At 40.4% G+C, this 16,328-nt stretch overlaps 1 protein-coding gene across 1 annotated transcript in view; it reads left to right on the top strand.

Annotated features, from left to right (window-relative positions):
- The window catches only part of SNAP91 (synaptosome associated protein 91), a 113,252-nt gene that overhangs the window by 78,813 nt on the left and 18,111 nt on the right, over window positions 1–16,328 (top strand). The window contains exons 15-20 of the mRNA XM_060236606.1: window positions 5,760–5,774; window positions 5,945–6,106; window positions 12,913–13,017; window positions 13,556–13,843; window positions 14,059–14,139; window positions 14,308–14,379. Coding sequence (XP_060092589.1) covers window positions 5,760–5,774; window positions 5,945–6,106; window positions 12,913–13,017; window positions 13,556–13,843; window positions 14,059–14,139; window positions 14,308–14,379 — 723 coding nt within the window. The remainder of the gene's footprint in view (window positions 1–5,759; window positions 5,775–5,944; window positions 6,107–12,912; window positions 13,018–13,555; window positions 13,844–14,058; window positions 14,140–14,307; window positions 14,380–16,328) is intronic.

The following is a 16,328-nucleotide window of genomic DNA, read 5'->3' as shown; positions in this document are numbered from 1 at the left end:
GTGCCGGTACTCCCTAAAAACTTTCTAATACCTACCAAGAACATTAACCCTTGGATTACATGAGAACCTAAAAAGAAGGTGTAGAAATTTGAATAGTATTTGTGCATACAGATTCATTCAGTTCATGGACTGAGCTAGTTTGGTGTAGTGGTTAAGTGCATGGACTCTTATCTGGGAGAACTGGGTTTGATTCCCTGCTCCTCCACTTGCAGCTGCTGGAATGGCCGTGGGTTAGCCATAGCTATCGCAGAGGTTGTCCTTGAAAGGGCAACTGCTGTGAGAGCTCTCTCAGCCCCACCTACCCCACAGGGTGTCTGTTGTGCGGGGAGAAGATAAAGGAGATTGTAAGCCTCTCTGATTCAGAGAGAAGGGTGGGGTATAAATATGCAGTCTTCTTCTTCCTCATCATCTTTGGGGGTGGTATCTTGCTTAGCTATGTGTCTTCTTTTAGATATCATGGGTTGAAACCAGTTCCACTAGCAGGAGGAAGGGTACCATTTTTGTCAATTTTCTCCTTAAACTCCTAGTTTACACCACATGCTGTTCCCAGGATCCCTGGTATCCCAAGAACAGCATTTTGGAGAGCATTTCTGGCTATAGTGAGCTAGGGGATGCAAGAAAGTCACATTCCACTGATGGACCTGTTTTCTGTCAGCTGAAGTAATCTCCAGATGGAACTCACCAAGTTAAACATTTTTCCCCACACTGATTCTTGGAAAGCTGTACCTAACAGAGAGCGATTCCTCACTAGCCTTATGCCTCTCTCCTCTTCTCCGTGGGGCTTCTGTTGGATTTCACACTATCTGCACCAGGGCTGCAACTAGCTCCACCTCTTTAGCGCATCAAACAAGATCCTCTAGAAACTGGTTTCTGTTTGCCGCATGAAAAAGGCGAAGCGAGTTGCAGCCCCGAGGCAGGTAGTGTGAAACCCAACGGAAGCCCTGCAGAGAAGTGGAGAGTAAGAGCAGCATAAGGCTAGTGGGGAATCGGTCTCAATGTCCAGTCCAGCCTGCTAAATGTGTATTGTGTTCTGTAACCACAATGTTTTTGCTGTCTGCCTGGGACTGTAAAATCAAGATTTCCATCAAATTCCTAATGGGCCACAATACATGCTGTTGGGTGTGTTTTGCCTGATGAGTTGCAGCCTGGACAACATTTTTTCAGATGTGATAGTAATCCATCCACAGCTGTGAACTCCCCCCATACAAAAAAAAAGGAAATAAGAGTATGTATGTATGTATTTATTTATTTATCCCTCATATTTATATCCCGTCCTCCCTGCCGAAGCAGGCTCAGGGCAGCTAACAACAATCAAACCCAAACAATAAAACGATCAGCAAACAATTAAAATTAACAGTCATTACCAATTAACAATTTAAAACAGTTTAAAATAATTTAAAACTATTTTTGGTGCTAGTGTTGGTACCATTGCATTCAGCGATGTTGGGCATCTACTTATACTGTAGTTTAACTAAAGGCAAGTCGAAATAGAGCTGTTTTACAGGCCTTGCAGAACTGGGCAAGGTCCCGCAAGGCCCTTACATCTTCTGGGAGTTGGTTCCACCAGTGGGGGGCAGCAATTGAGAGGGCTCTTTCTCTGTTAGCCTTTCCAGTATGCCAGGGTTATTTACCAAATTAAGTTTCCCCATGAACACTCTTCCACATCAGTGCATCTGCCTCTTGCACACGGAGTTGTGCATTTGTGAAATGTTGTGACAACAGAGATAGTAAAGTGTTGCTTGTAGGGTGGTGGTAAGAAGAAACTGTGCTGGCACCTTCATTTTTTTCCCTTTTCAAATGCCCATTCTGTGTTATTCCTCCAGAACTTTAAATAGAAAATTACACCTGTCTGTTCCTGTGGTAGAAAACATGGGACTTCAGAAAATTCCTAGGGAAGCAATATGTATACTGTTCTTTCTGGCATTACTGAAAAAAAATGTTCCTAATAACAGTATCAGGGGAGTACTATTGGACTTTTCGACAGTGATTGAATATTTGTTGCCCTTCTCCACACCATGGGAAAAATAGGATGGGTATGCATTCAGTAGAGTCATGCTTGCCACATTCTTCAGCAACTTCTTAAGTTTTTTTCTGGCATCAGAATGTAACAGATTAAAGTACTGTATTTGTTCCAGTGTATTTGTATTTGTTTGCAGTAGGGAAACAATACACTATCTCCATTTGCTGAATGGACATGGGGGTGGGGGGGCTTGCATTTTTTGCAGTGTAAGAGGAGGGGGCTTGAAAATATGAAACATACACATCTAGGAAGCAATCATAAGAACATAAGAGAAGCCATGTTGGATCAGGCCAATGGCCCATCCAGTCCAACACTCTGTGTCAAACAGTGGCCAAAAAAACCCCCAAGTGCCATCAGGAGGTTCACAAGTGGGGCTAGAAGCCCTTCCACTTTGCCCCGCTCTAAGCACCAAGAATACAGTGCATCACTGCCCCAGACGGAGAGTTCCAACAATATGCTGTGGCTAATAGCCACTGATGGGCCTCTGCTCCATATTGTTAGCCAACCCCCCTTGAAGCTGGCTATGCTTGTAGCCGCCTCTTGTGGCAGTGAATTCCACATGTTAATCACCCTTTGGGTGAAGAAGTACTTCCTTTTATCCATTCTAACCCGACTGCTCAGCAATTTCATTGAATGCCAATGAGTTCTTGTATTGTGAGAAAGGGAGAAAAGTACTTCTTTCTCTACTTTCTCCATCCCATGCATAATCTTGTAAACCTCTATCATGTCACCCCTCAGTCGACATATCTCCAAGCTAAAGACCCCCAAGCATTTTAACCTTTCTTCATAGGGAAAGTGTTCCAAACCGTTAATCATTCTAGTTGCCCTTTTCTGGACTTTTTCCAATGCTATAATATACTTTTTGAGGTGTGGTGACCAGAATTGTACACAGTATTCCAAATGAGACAGCACCATCAATTTATAATCGATTTATAATATATCGATATATAATACATCGATTTATAATATATATCAATATAATTTATATTGATTTATAATATATATATTATCCTAAGCATATCTTACTCAGAAGTAAGTGGCATCACATTTTATTCACCAGGACTTAATCCCAGAAAAGTGCTCTTGGCACTGCATCTCTAGAGTATGTGACTGGGACACAGTTACTAAAAAGTTCAAAAAGGGCCCTTTCTGCACTTGGACCTCCATCTGGGTTTTGTGAGTTCAACTCACATTGATTTACCTTGCAGGAAAACCCTGGGCAAAATAGCATCCATATATACCAGGACAATTTGTGGGGCAAAACTGAGGTGAACTCAGTGTAGTGTAGAAACAAAAAAACCCCAACCCAAGATAAAAACAGGGATAAACTTGAATGTAATGTAGAAATTATACATAAAAACAGAGGTGAACTTGAGTGTCAAGTTTGGGGACAGGGTTGAACCAGGACTATAGTGTAGAAAGGACCAAAATGATAGCAGATGGTTGTGAAGGTGCAGTATGTATGTTATGTAGGTGGAATCTGAGGTTTGCCCAGGGTTTTTTAAATTATTATTTATAAAAATCTAAATGAGCATTTATGCTCTGGACCTGGGGTACGCTTGCATTTGAAGCAAAGAGATATTTCTAAAGTAGCCAACAATCCATGCACAGAAGCACGTGGAATATTCTCCTGTTAATCCCACCTTCATCCCCTTCAAAACCTGGAAAAATCATTCCTGGAGTCATGGGAGCCATGCAGTGGTGCACAGTCTTGGCTTCAGTAGGCTGCAGTGAAGAAGGACAAGAGGATGAAAACAGCACATTTCTCAATGTCGCTGTGTTTGCAGAAGAGCAATAATTTCACCCCTTGTCTTTTTTCACCCTAGACCCATCCATACTGCATAGTTATCCCCACTCTGTGGGTCCTGTGGCTCTGGAAATTATCTTTTTGGAAGGTGTTACAGGAACAAGGGAATGTGGGACAATTCCTTGTTTTGTGTGCAGAATGGTTGCATATATGCAGGGGGAATGTTTTCACAAATCACTGATCATGGCACCAACATGCTTAGCAATAGGTCCTATTCCATGGGATTCCCCCCCAAACTCCTCCCCCCACTCTTGTAATGTTAATTGCTGAAGATGATTGGCCTGAACAGATTTGTGACTTGAGGAACTTGTAAACTGTGCCTGTTGGGGGGGGGCATAATTAATTATCAGTGTGTAAGCAGTTTTTGATGTCACAACAGCCTACTTAATATTTCCATTACCATTAGTAATGCTATTTATTTAACATCATCAATGTACATGATGATTTTTAGGTCCCTGAGAAGCTTAATATTGCATAACCCATGAGATGGCATCCCATTATGCATTATGATCTGATTAGTTCATACCAAGTAATGGCATGTTGTATTCCTCCCATGCCCAAATATTTGAAAGGTTTATTTTAAAATGTTAACTGCAGTTAAAAAGATATAAACCTGCACACACATGTACTTGTGTAAATAACCCTTTCACAAGAAGAAAACTTCAGTTTCCTTTACAAATGAAATTGACTGCATGGCTTGGTCCAGAGTCCAGACAGTCTCATCATGCCTTTAAATCTAAGGGAAGCATCTGTCATTAGGAATCATAACAGCTGAGCAAAACAAGTCTTTAGATGGCAGGGCTAGCTGCATGTAGCAACAAGGCAATGCGTATTTTGTTACAGAGAAATAACTATATGTCTGTAAGGTGGGCATGAGCAAATGGCTTTTCACATGTGTGTTGTCACTTGCTGCTAAGAAATCTGGAAATTTACTGAGTTATTAGTAAAGCTGTGATAGAAAAACTTCTTAGCCGCTTTGTTACAGTAACCTATCTGTTTATTTCCAGTGTTTTGTTCACATATGAAATTCTTTAGCTAAAAAAGCCTGTGGATGAATTTGTGGGAATGAGGGAACTATATTGGATAGTCTGATTTGTGTAACATGGAAAGGGGATTGCTCTTCATGCATATCTAGATCACTTGCCTGAAATATTCAGGTAGACTTTGCAAACTTAAAGTATAAACTAGGGAAAATTCCATTTGCTTCAATAGCATTCAAGATGCTCTTAAGTGAATTGATGACTCCATTGCATTCAGTATTGATACCTATTTAGAAATGCAGTTTATTACAGCTGGTAACTTTGTGCATATACACAGAGGGCAAGTTCTTTTTAAAGATGCTGAACCTTGTGCTGTCTGTAAATGATGTCTTAAAGACATTTCTTGGTGATGGCTTTTATTAGAAGAAAAAGATTTAAACAATTCTATTAATGGTCTTTACAGAATTGCACTTGTCTCAGTAAGCATTTCAGTGTATTAAAAAGTTCAATAGCCTTTGCTGCCAACTGGATTAGGAATTATTATTCATGATGTTACTTTACGTCACTGAGTATATTGTGTCAGAAAGCAGCAGTGTCTTAAATCATGCTAGTAAAACATGAAAAGGTATATATAAACTAGGAAATGTATAAAATGATGTTAGCTCTTTAAAAGTGCTTAAATTAAGCTTTTGTAGTAATAGGTTTGGAGAAGTCTCAAGCACTTAAGAAGTCTTTGTTTTTAGGAGCTTTGGAAAAGGAAAGCAGACTGCATCATATAAAACCATATGCAAGGTACCTGTGGCATGTCTGGATTTAGAGCAGCATCCTGTTGACTGAAACTAGCCCCCCTTGGCAGAGAATGACTTCTGGATAGCATGCATGTTGACTCTGGCAGTTCTATTTAACTCTCTTGTTTCTTTACATTGCTATCTTCTAATGGACAATGTTGCAGACCTTTTGGGAGAGGGTGAGTAATGCTTGATTTCTAAACCAGTTCTCTGATTTGAGAATTGCTAATACTTAACTAGCCTAGTCTCTCTACTCTTTTTTATGGCAATTTAGCGTTAGTTGGTATTTTTTCCTCCTTCCTCTTCTGCTTACTGTTTCCATTTGATCTTTATATATGGACACATGTAGACAGTTTGGCTGCGCTTTCCAGCGTTACCTCTGAGCCACAGATTTCAGACCCATTTGCACCAGAACCCAGTCCAGCTGCTACTGCTACAACTACTGAAATAGCCTCTGCTTCTGCTACAACTACAGCTGGTGCTGCTGCTTCTGAAGTGGATCTCTTTGGAGGTTAGTTTGGCTGTTTGGCATTTTTTTCCTAGTTTTGACACTCACCACCGGGGGTGGGGGGAGACAAAGAACACTATTTGAACCCTCTACTTTCAGCAGCCTTGCTAGGCAAAATGTGGTGCCCATGGTTAACAACAAGTTTCAATAAAGGCCAATGCATGAGTTTAAATTTTCAAGAAAGAGTCACTCCTGGGAGGTAGTCTCCCTGGAAATATTTTGTGTGACTTTCATATTTAAGTTCTTTCTGTTGTGTACCATAGATTCTAATCTGCCCTGAAGCATAGTTGATAGGAAGCAGTTTCACTTGTATTAATGTGGAACTCGCAGAACCCATATTGCTTTAAGGACGAAAAGTGTTATGACTCAATCCAGTTGCCCTTGAGTTGGCATGCTCAGAGTTAATTAAAACCAGTGTATCACTGTGCAACTATCAGTCTCCCCTCTGAGCAAGATTCTCTTTTCAGCTAGATGGTGTAGCTGCTTCTGTTAGACACTCTTCCAAGATGATTGCAGGACTAGTGAAGACAGAAAACAGCATTCAAACTTCCAAGTGTAAGGCATTAGAAGAGAAATGCCGAAATATATTTCCCATATTTGGAGAAAGTTCAATAGAAACATTTAATAAAACAAGTGTCAAAAATGGGTTGCAATATCATATTTTATAAAATGAGCATTAAAACCACCAAAACAGGAAAAAGGGTAGTTGAGCAGCTGTTAACTAAGAGTCCCACTAGGTAAGACTCAGCTGCTATCAGCCATAGCTGTGTAGTGCTCAAATGAGATTGGGATTGTGTGGGGAGGCCAGAGATAGGTTTAACCCTTGCACTTCCTCTTGGTTTTCTTAATTGAAACTACTGCCCTTTGGTACTGTTGTTAGTTCTCCAAATGAAAAAGGGGACCCATTTTTAGTTAGCAATACCATGAAGTAAAACGTCTGCCCCTCTTTCATGGTCGAGGTCCAAATTGAGACTCCAGACAGCTGAAACTAGCTTTTAAAGATAACATTGAAATATGTGACTTCATCCTCACTTTCGTTTGACTCTAAAACAAAGCAACTAACTAGAACTGATAAATTGATTAAGGGTATGAGAAAATAAACTGCCTACTATCTACATGCCTGCAATAAAGGCACCAGGTGGACCTCTCTGAGCTGGGAATTAAGTTGCCTGACCTCTGTAATTCACCCTTTCCTCTGAACTACACTGCATATTTCTTTCAAAACTTCTAGCGTGCCTTACCTCTAACAGTGAGTTGTGATCTATCTTGCTTAGACTTTCCACAGTTCAGAGTTTGGTTAACAAGGAGTATGCACTTTTAATTGAACGTAACATTTATTATCCACAGAGCTTTCAAAACAGATTTTAAGAGAACATAAGAACATAAGAGAAGCTATGTTGGATCAGGCCAATGGCCCATCCAGTCCAACACTGTGTGTCACACAGTGGCCAATATATATATATATCTGCTCCATATTTTTATCCAATCCCCTCTTGAAGCTGGCTATGCTTGCAGCTGCCACCACCTCCTGTAGCAGTGAATTCCACATGTTAATCACCCTTTGGGTGAAGAAGTACTTCCTTTTATTCGTTTTAACCGGACAGCTCAGCAATTTAATTGAATGCCCACGAGTTCTTGTATTGTGAGAAAGGGAGAAAAGTACTTCTTTCTCTACTTTCTCCATCCCATGCATAATCTTGTAAACCTCTATCATGTCACCCCGCAGTCGACATTTCTCCAAGCTAAAGAGCCCCAAGCGTTTTAACCTTTCTTCATAGGGAAAGTATTCCAAACCTTTAATCATTCTAGTTGCCCTTTTCTAGACTTTTTCCAATGCTATAATATCCTTTTTGAGGTGCGGTGACCAGAATCGTACACAGTATTCCAAATGAGACCGCACCATAGATTTATACAGGGGCATTATGTTACTGGCTGATTTGTTTTCAATTCCCTTCCTAATAATTCCCAGCATGGCGCTGGCCTTTTTTATTGCAATTGCACACTGTCTTGACATTTTCAGTGTCCCCACGACCCCAAGATCTCTCTGTTGGTCAGTTTCTGCCAGTTCACAACCCATCAACTTGTATTTGTAGCTTGGATTCTTGGCCCCAATGTGCATTACTTTGCACTTGGCCACATTGAACCTCATCTGCCACGTTGACGCCCACTCACCGAGCCTCAACAGATCCCTTTGGAGTGCCTCACAATCCTCTCTGGTTCTCACCACCCTGAACAATTTAGTGTCATCTGCAAACTTGGCCACTTCACTGCTTACTCCCAACTCCAAATCATTAATGAACAAGTTAAAGAGCATGGGACCCAGTACTGAGCCCTGCAGCACCCCACTGCTTACCGTCCTCCACTGCAAAGACTTTTCATTTATACTCACACTCTGCTTCCTATTAATTAGCCAGTTTTTGATCCACAAGAGGACCTGTCCTTTTACTCCATGACTCTCGAGCTTACTAAGGAGCCTTTGATGAGGAACTTTTATCAAAAGCTTTCTGAAAGTCAAAGCAAATAACATCTATTGGGTCCCCTTTGTCCACATGTTTGTTCACCCCCCCCCCCAAAGAACTGTAACAGGTTAGTGAGGCAAGATCTCCCCTTACAGAACCCATGCTCAGTCTTCCTCAATAACTTGTGTTCATCAATGTGCCTACTCATTCTGTCCTTGATAATGGTTTCTACCAACTTTCCCGGTATTGAAGTCAGACTGACTGGCCTGTAATTCCCCAGATCTCCTTTGGAACCCTTTTTAAAGATGGGGGTGACATTTGCTACCTTCCAGTCCTCAGGAACGGAGGCAGATTTCAATGAAAGATTACATATTTTTGTCAGGAGATCCACAAGTTCAACTTTGAGTTCTTTCAGAACTCTTGGATGTATGCCATCCACACCTGGTGACTTATTAGTTTTTAATTCGTTAATCAGTTGTAGGACCTCCTCTCTTGTCACCTCAATCTGATTCAGGTCTTTAAACACCCCTTCCAAAATTAGTGGTTCTGGAGCGGGCAAACATTTCTCATCTTCCACAGTGAAGACGGAGACAAAAAAATGCATTCAGCTTCTCAGCCATTTCTCTATCCTCCTTTAGTAATCCTTTTACCCCTTTTCTTTTTTCTTCAGCTGCTCTTTCATTCCTCTGTATGTACACAGCTCACTTTTTTCCTAGTGTACATAGCATATGAGATACTTGTGGAATATGTTCCACAAACTCCTAACTGAAAGATAAGGAGATCCTGAAATGTTCAAGTTGCTTTTCTTTGCTTCTTCAGAAAAGGATAACTTCTTCCTCGGTGGAATAACACTTAACATAGGGGCTCTGCACAAAAATCTAAAACCTAGAAATCTGAAATATCTGATGTACACTACAGATTTGAATTATTTTTGTAATTCTATCTGAGGAATTACTGTTCTGTGAAGAATTTTAGGAATTCTCAACAGATTTCTCAGTATCCTAACTTGCCTGTGACACCAAGATAATCTTCTCAAAGGCCACAGAGCCCACCCTCCAAAGCATCTATTTCCGCCAGGGAAACTGATATCTGTAGTCTGGTGATGATATGTAATTCAGGGGGATCTCCAGGTCCCACCTGGAGGTTGGCATTCCTACCCTGCAGCACACATGAAGGAACAGCTGGTATTGGTACTAGACTCTACTACAGATCTGGTGCTGACACAACAATAGCTGCCTCTAACAGCACAAATTATTACCTCTGGTGCTTACAAGGCTTTCTTCATTCCTGGGAAATGTGTTTGTGGGGCATGGGGAAGGGAACTTCATTCTCTTACAAAAGTTCAATTCCAAAATACAGTGCTTATTAAAAGTAAGCTTTTCAGGAGCATCTATTTTCCAAAATGTTCACTTCATATGAAACATGCTTCTGTACTGATTAAGAGAATATTCAGGTAAGCAGAATGTGACCTGTACAATAGCTATTAAATCATCCATGTCTAGAATATTTCATTCTAATACTGCTTTTTTTAAAATAAAACTGTTTCCTAACTTACCTGAGCACTTTTGCAATTGAACTGTTCTCAGATAGTCGGACAGCTGCCATGCAGTTTGCCATAATGTGTCTTCATAAATGAAGCTGTCTTTAAAAAATGCAACTTCAGCACATTGAAAATTTGGCAGGCCCCATTTCCTGTTGCTCTTTAGCTCTTCAGCAGAGCTAAAACTAGCTTTAGCTTTTTTTGTTGTAGTTCAGATGCATGTCAACATGAGCTTTTTAGAATAGTTGGCATCAACAGTATTTTCGTGTTTATGGTGGGCATTTTCATGCTAAGAAGTGTTACATACCTTGCATTAACAGCATGCAGAGTTTTCCGTGTTGAAGAAATCACACCTGCAATCTTTATTTTTTCTTTCCAGAGAGTATGTGGCATCTAGAAAATGGTTGGGTTGCAACCTAAAGAATATATTGTATTTTACAGCCCCACAGCCATGGCTGCTTTTCCATTTCTCTTCTAATCTGTGCCCCCTTGCCACTTAAATCTACTAGAGCAACACAGAACAGTATATTGCTTAATAGTAGTGGTAATACTGTGTCAGGAGAGGCAGGGAAAACTGCAGTGGAATTTTCCTTCTGTGCTGATGGGCTGTTAAAGAGACAGGAAGGTTCTGCAGATTGCAACCTGACAACCCAGCTTTTAATTAGTTTTTCTTCAGGCCCCTTCCCTTTCCTGTGACCATCTCTCAATGGTTCCAAATGCAAAGACTGACAATGGTATTCATGTGCTTCTCAGCTGCACTGGACAGTTTTGTAGGCAGCTTCTTTTTTTTAAAAGATACCTTTTCTTCTTCAGCTTGTATAGGAAGTTGTTCTTTGAACATGTTCTATCTTGATAATAGGGTTCTTAGCTAGGATGGGGAATGTATACTGGAATGCAATCATTTAAAGGACTCTGAGGCTAAGAATAACGGCATGTTAGTTGTATTGAAAACATTGCATAAGAATAGATCCAGGTGGTAGCCATGTTAGTCTGAAGCAGTAGAACAAAGTTTTGGTCCGATGATCATTTGGGATCATTAATTTGAAATTATTCTTTACATGTTCCAGACTTGCCAGTATTTTGAAACCTTCAAACATGCATTGAGGAGAATAGAGACCATTTCAGGTTCATGTGGTAACAGCTCCTTGAATGAGGTGTTCATATTCTCAAGGGTTAATTTTGTGGGAAATTATCTTTCTTTAAAAATACAAGTATTTTCATTATTTGTTCTGTACATCAAGCGCATGTTGACGGTGTGCTATAGTAGTCTCCTACTGTTACCACTATGATAGACCATTCTTCTAGAAGTCAGTGAATGATTTTATCAAGCAGGGAGAAGAGAAACCTAAATCACAGGTGGAAATCAAGGGCATAGATTTGTAAATATAGGTTGACCTATGCCTGGGACATCTTATGCCAAGCTCTGCCTGGAGGTGATGAGGCATTATACTTACCAACCTACACGGATCCTGTGACACACTTCAGTCTGGACCATGATATTAAGTTAAATTTTAAAAAGCAAAATAGGACTTCTGTCCTATAGCATATCCTTCATGCCTTGGCATATCCTTGGCATAGCTTACTTACAAAGATTATCTTTAGGAAACATATCTTGCCTTTTTATAACATCACATGTTGTTTTCACAAAGGCAGGTGACAGAACTGCTCTAAGCAAACCTACCTTTGCTGTTTTCTCCACATGGCCTAGAGCAGTGATTCATTACACTGAACTGTGACTAATTTTATATAATTTAATTATATATTAATAGTTTAATTTTATATTAAAAGATTTATCATATCTCATTCTGGGGAAGTGCGCTCTGCTAAGGTGGTAATGCTCCTGGGGCAGCTTACAACATACCATGGAGTTCTAGGATTCATCTTGTTACTATAAATCAGCCTTGTACTACTTCTGGATGATACTTAAGGACAGTGTGTGGACAGTTTTTGAGATAGTCATGTTTCTTGTTGTGAAAAGGCATATTTGGTTACCCGTGAGTTAATGCTTTGTTGGTGGTGTGATCACTAGCAATCTCTTGTCAGTCTTTGAGATAAGAGTGGTAAAAGGGAGAGGAAAAGAGTTGGGCAAGTAGTCTCAAATGTGGGCTACATAACTCCGAAATGAAGAAGTTGAAACAGTGCTGGAATTTATTGAGTTAGATCCTATTTTCTTGGGTATAATATTTTCCCAGTAAGCCATTAGGGGTAAGTAAGCCTACTAGCTGTTGGGGTATGAGCACAACTATTGGGTTATTCAAAAGATTTTTATTACAAGTGTACATGTGCTGCAAGTATCATATTCCAGTAAGTCAGAAAGTGGTGTGGGTAGTTGAAGTCCATTAAAATCATATGAGTATTAAATTGTAGGAAGTGCCCAAAGTCTAGGATGGCTGTTGAGGTGTGTATGAGATAGGCTCACCAAATAGAAAAGTTTAATGCCCTAAGTGATACTGATTTATTCTCCTTCTTCTAAAGGATCTTTAGTTTGTTCATTTCCCCTTTTTTTTAATGTTAAAGAAGCATGCTGCCCAGAACCCTTATACAATGAACATCTTATCTCCATTTTCTGTTTTATATGTATGGTCTTGCCTGTAACCTCAGGCTAAGTGTAATCTCACCTAGGATAAACAAATTGGTTGAAGAAATTTTAGTTCCTGATTTTACTTTAAAAGCTGTTGATATCTGCAAAACAAAACCCAGAACACCCTTCAATTTGTATAAGGGAATCTTGTATGCCATTTAACCTGGTTCTTTTACTATATTTTCTTCTTTTTTATTCTTAATTTTCTGTTTCTAAAACTGCATTCAAGATGCCTTTGCAGCTTCTCCTGGTGAAGCCCCGGCAGCACCTGAAGGGGCAGCGGCACCTACCCCAACCCCTGTAGCCGCAGCTCTTGATGCATGTTCAGGAAATGGTGGGTTCCATCTCATTAGCTAGTCTGTCATTGTTGTGTTTGTCGTACTGTTAAAACTGAACTACATGGCAGTATGTTTGCCTCCTTATTAAAGTTTGAGTGATGATACTACTTTGCCAAACAAATTCCCAAATTTTGGTAGTCCAGAACAGTCTGTTGTGATATTATTATTAGGCACTGTTTCCACTAATTAGTTTTTGTATGTTTGTTTTTGTTACCAAAAATGTTGAAACCATGCTGAATGTTGCACATTAATAGTTTGGCTTATACTGACCAGTTCCTTTCCAGCCTCTCATAATGGTGTTGCTTAAACCTTCAGAAGTAATCCTAATATAATAAAATACCCCCTTTTTTAGGAGAGACAAAAGGCTGGGTTTATCCATCAGGAAACTGATGGAATGAGAAGTGTGTGTGTATGTGTGTGTGTTGCACTGTACTTTATCTGTGTGTGTGGTTTTAATCCACAGTATGTGTGCTTTCTCCCAATTTCCTTCCCTACTGATCCTATGTATATATTCTGCCCTTTCCTTTTTACAAGACCCCTTTGCCCCATCTGAAGGCAGTGCAGAGGCTGCTCCTGAGCTGGACCTCTTTGCTATGAAGTCAACTGAGACCAGCGTTCCTGTAGTTACCCCTACAACTAGTGCAGCCACTCCAGTTCCCGCAACTACTCCTACTCCAGCTGCGGCTGCTGCTCCTGCAGCCCCTGCTACAACTGTTGCCACTACTACCATTACCACCACTGCTACCACGTCTGCTACTACCACTACTACCACCACCACCACCACCTCTGCTGCTCCTCCTCCTGCTCTAGATATCTTTGGTGGTAATTGTTTTTAACTCTTTTTATTTTGTTCTTCAGTTAATTGATCTCAGATGTACAGCATATGCAAACAATCTTTTTGCATGTATACTGTATGCGACAATTATTATCTGAAGAATAAACATTCTCCAGATTAGTGCTGCAAAAAAAACCTCTTGTTTTCCCAGAAATGAGTTAAAGACATACATATATGTGTGTATATATATTCTTGATCTTAGATTTGTTTGAGTCTACACCAGCTGAAGCCCCTGCAGCACCTAAGCCAGATGCTACTCCTAGCATAGATCTGTTTGGTACAGGTAAATAATAGTATTATAATTTTCCCTTTATAATATCCCAATTCCTTTTTCTAATAGTTCTACACTCACCCACCCCAATATAGCTGGTTTTGTGACTTGTTAAGTATATATATTTCTCTCTCAAAACTTTCACTTACTTTCTCTGGGTTTTTCTTTTACTTCTGGAAGATGCTTTTTCCTCTCCACCAACTGGAGCTTCTCCTGTGCCTGAGAGTTCTCTCACTGGTGATCTGTTATCTGGTGAGTGCTTGTTAGTTATGTTGGCATAAATTGTCATTGTGCAGAAGGCAATGTAACTGAAATGTGCTTTTAAAATTCCGTTTTTAACTTGGGCCAAGGTTGGGCTGGAAAGCAGAAGATGCAGCCATCAAAGCAAAAGGCCTGGGTCTGATCAGTAACTGGATGGGGAGACATTCTAGGAATCGATTGTTTGTGGCCTTGAGTTCAGTGGAAAATAAAACAGTTAAATTTTAATACTTTGGTATTCTCATTAGCTCTCACCATGGATGACTTAAGAACTTAGGCCAAAAATCAGTCAACTAGGCCTCCAATACTGTGGAAGATTTCAGGAGATGAGTTTAATGAATCCCTGATGAACAGAGTCCCTATTTCCAGCCATTTATTCCTGGGTCGCTTTAAGCTTGTTTCTATCCTACAAACTAACATTCTGTATAATAGAGGACAAAAATGATCAGCCTTTCAGGAATATAAAGGTAACCAGGGCTTTTTTTTTTGTAGAAAAAGCCCAGCAGGAACTCATTTGCATATTAGGCCACACCCCCAATACCAGCATTGTTTTACACTGGGCTTTTTGTGGGAAAGGCCCAGCAGGAACTCATTTACATATTAGGGCACACCCACTGACACCAAGCCAGCTGGAACTGTATTCCTGTGCATTCCTGCTCAAAAAAGCCCTGTTTAACATTGGCTGTGAAGTAGTATATAAAGCTAAAAGCTACCATCAGTAAGGACACATATGAGAGAAAAGGCCTGTTGAACACGGTGAGACTTCTAAGAGAACATGCTTGAGTTCATGCTGCATGTGTGACTGAAAAAACAAATAGTAGTAGCGTGATAGCAGTCCTGTTTTTCATGGAAAGAGGCTGTTAGCTATGGAATGGCATTGTGCCTACTAGCTCTCCCTTAACCAAAATATTGAACTTAACTTCACAGCTTGTACCTTACAGGGGGTTTTGTTTTTGTTACAAAGCACATAATACACAAACAATTGGCATGTAGATGGACTTTAGAGGCAAGGCCTTCAGTACACAGACTTCATAAGCAGAGTCAGAGGGCACAATCTGACATGCCTCTCCCCCTCCCACACACACCCTAAACATTTGTATACCCTGCCTTTCCTTTTAAAAAAATATCCAAGGTATTTTACAGCCAATGAAATAAAAGGAACAGCCAATATAGTGTCAATACTGTGCATAAATGCATTATAGCAGTAGCAGCAGGAAGCAGGAAGGCAGATTATTTGTCGAATGTGTGTGAGAATACTGCACTCAATGATGTATGAAATGAATGTCTCTGGGGATGGTATTCATAAATATAGTACTAAAGAAAATGTCTTTTCCCAGTCACTCTGAAGGTAGGACACATGGAGCAGGGCATCCAAAGCGGACGTCACCTCAAATTAACTGAGATTATGTAGTTCTGGGCAAACTAACTGAAAGACTTGTATATGTAGACTTGCTCCTTCTGGGTCAGTGAGTGGTTTGCATAAGTAAGATGCAAGAGGTTTCCATGGGGAGATACACACAGTGTTTCCGCTTCCTTCCCCTCCACCCACCAAAAGACTTTTATCTCAGATCTGGAAATATTAATTGCCCTCAAGTCTAATGCTTAATATCAGAGCTGTTACTCAGTTGGAAAAGTCCAGAGATGATTTCTTGGGGCAGAGGGTTGCTAGCGCTACAGCAGGGGTTAGGCAGACAGACCTTTCAGCCCACGCACTTCTACCACACTCCCACCCCATAATGTTTATCTTTGAAGTTGCTGATGAACTGGTAAACGAAAGGAGTAGGGGTGACTGGGATTGTATTTGGCCAGGCACATGAGGCATAAGCTTAGCCCAGCAGTGCCACCAGTGTCTCAGGGACTCTCCTCAGGTCCAACTACTATCTTTGTGAATCCTGGAGATGGTAGTGGGTATTAGTCATTCCTGTCACATTTCCCATATTGCT

Source organism: Heteronotia binoei, chromosome 1 (genome assembly GCF_032191835.1).
Source record: "Heteronotia binoei isolate CCM8104 ecotype False Entrance Well chromosome 1, APGP_CSIRO_Hbin_v1, whole genome shotgun sequence".
Lineage (NCBI taxonomy): Eukaryota > Metazoa > Chordata > Lepidosauria > Squamata > Gekkonidae > Heteronotia > Heteronotia binoei.
The sequence above is the reverse complement of the archived record's forward strand: the minus strand, read 5'-3'. Positions and strand labels throughout refer to the sequence as shown.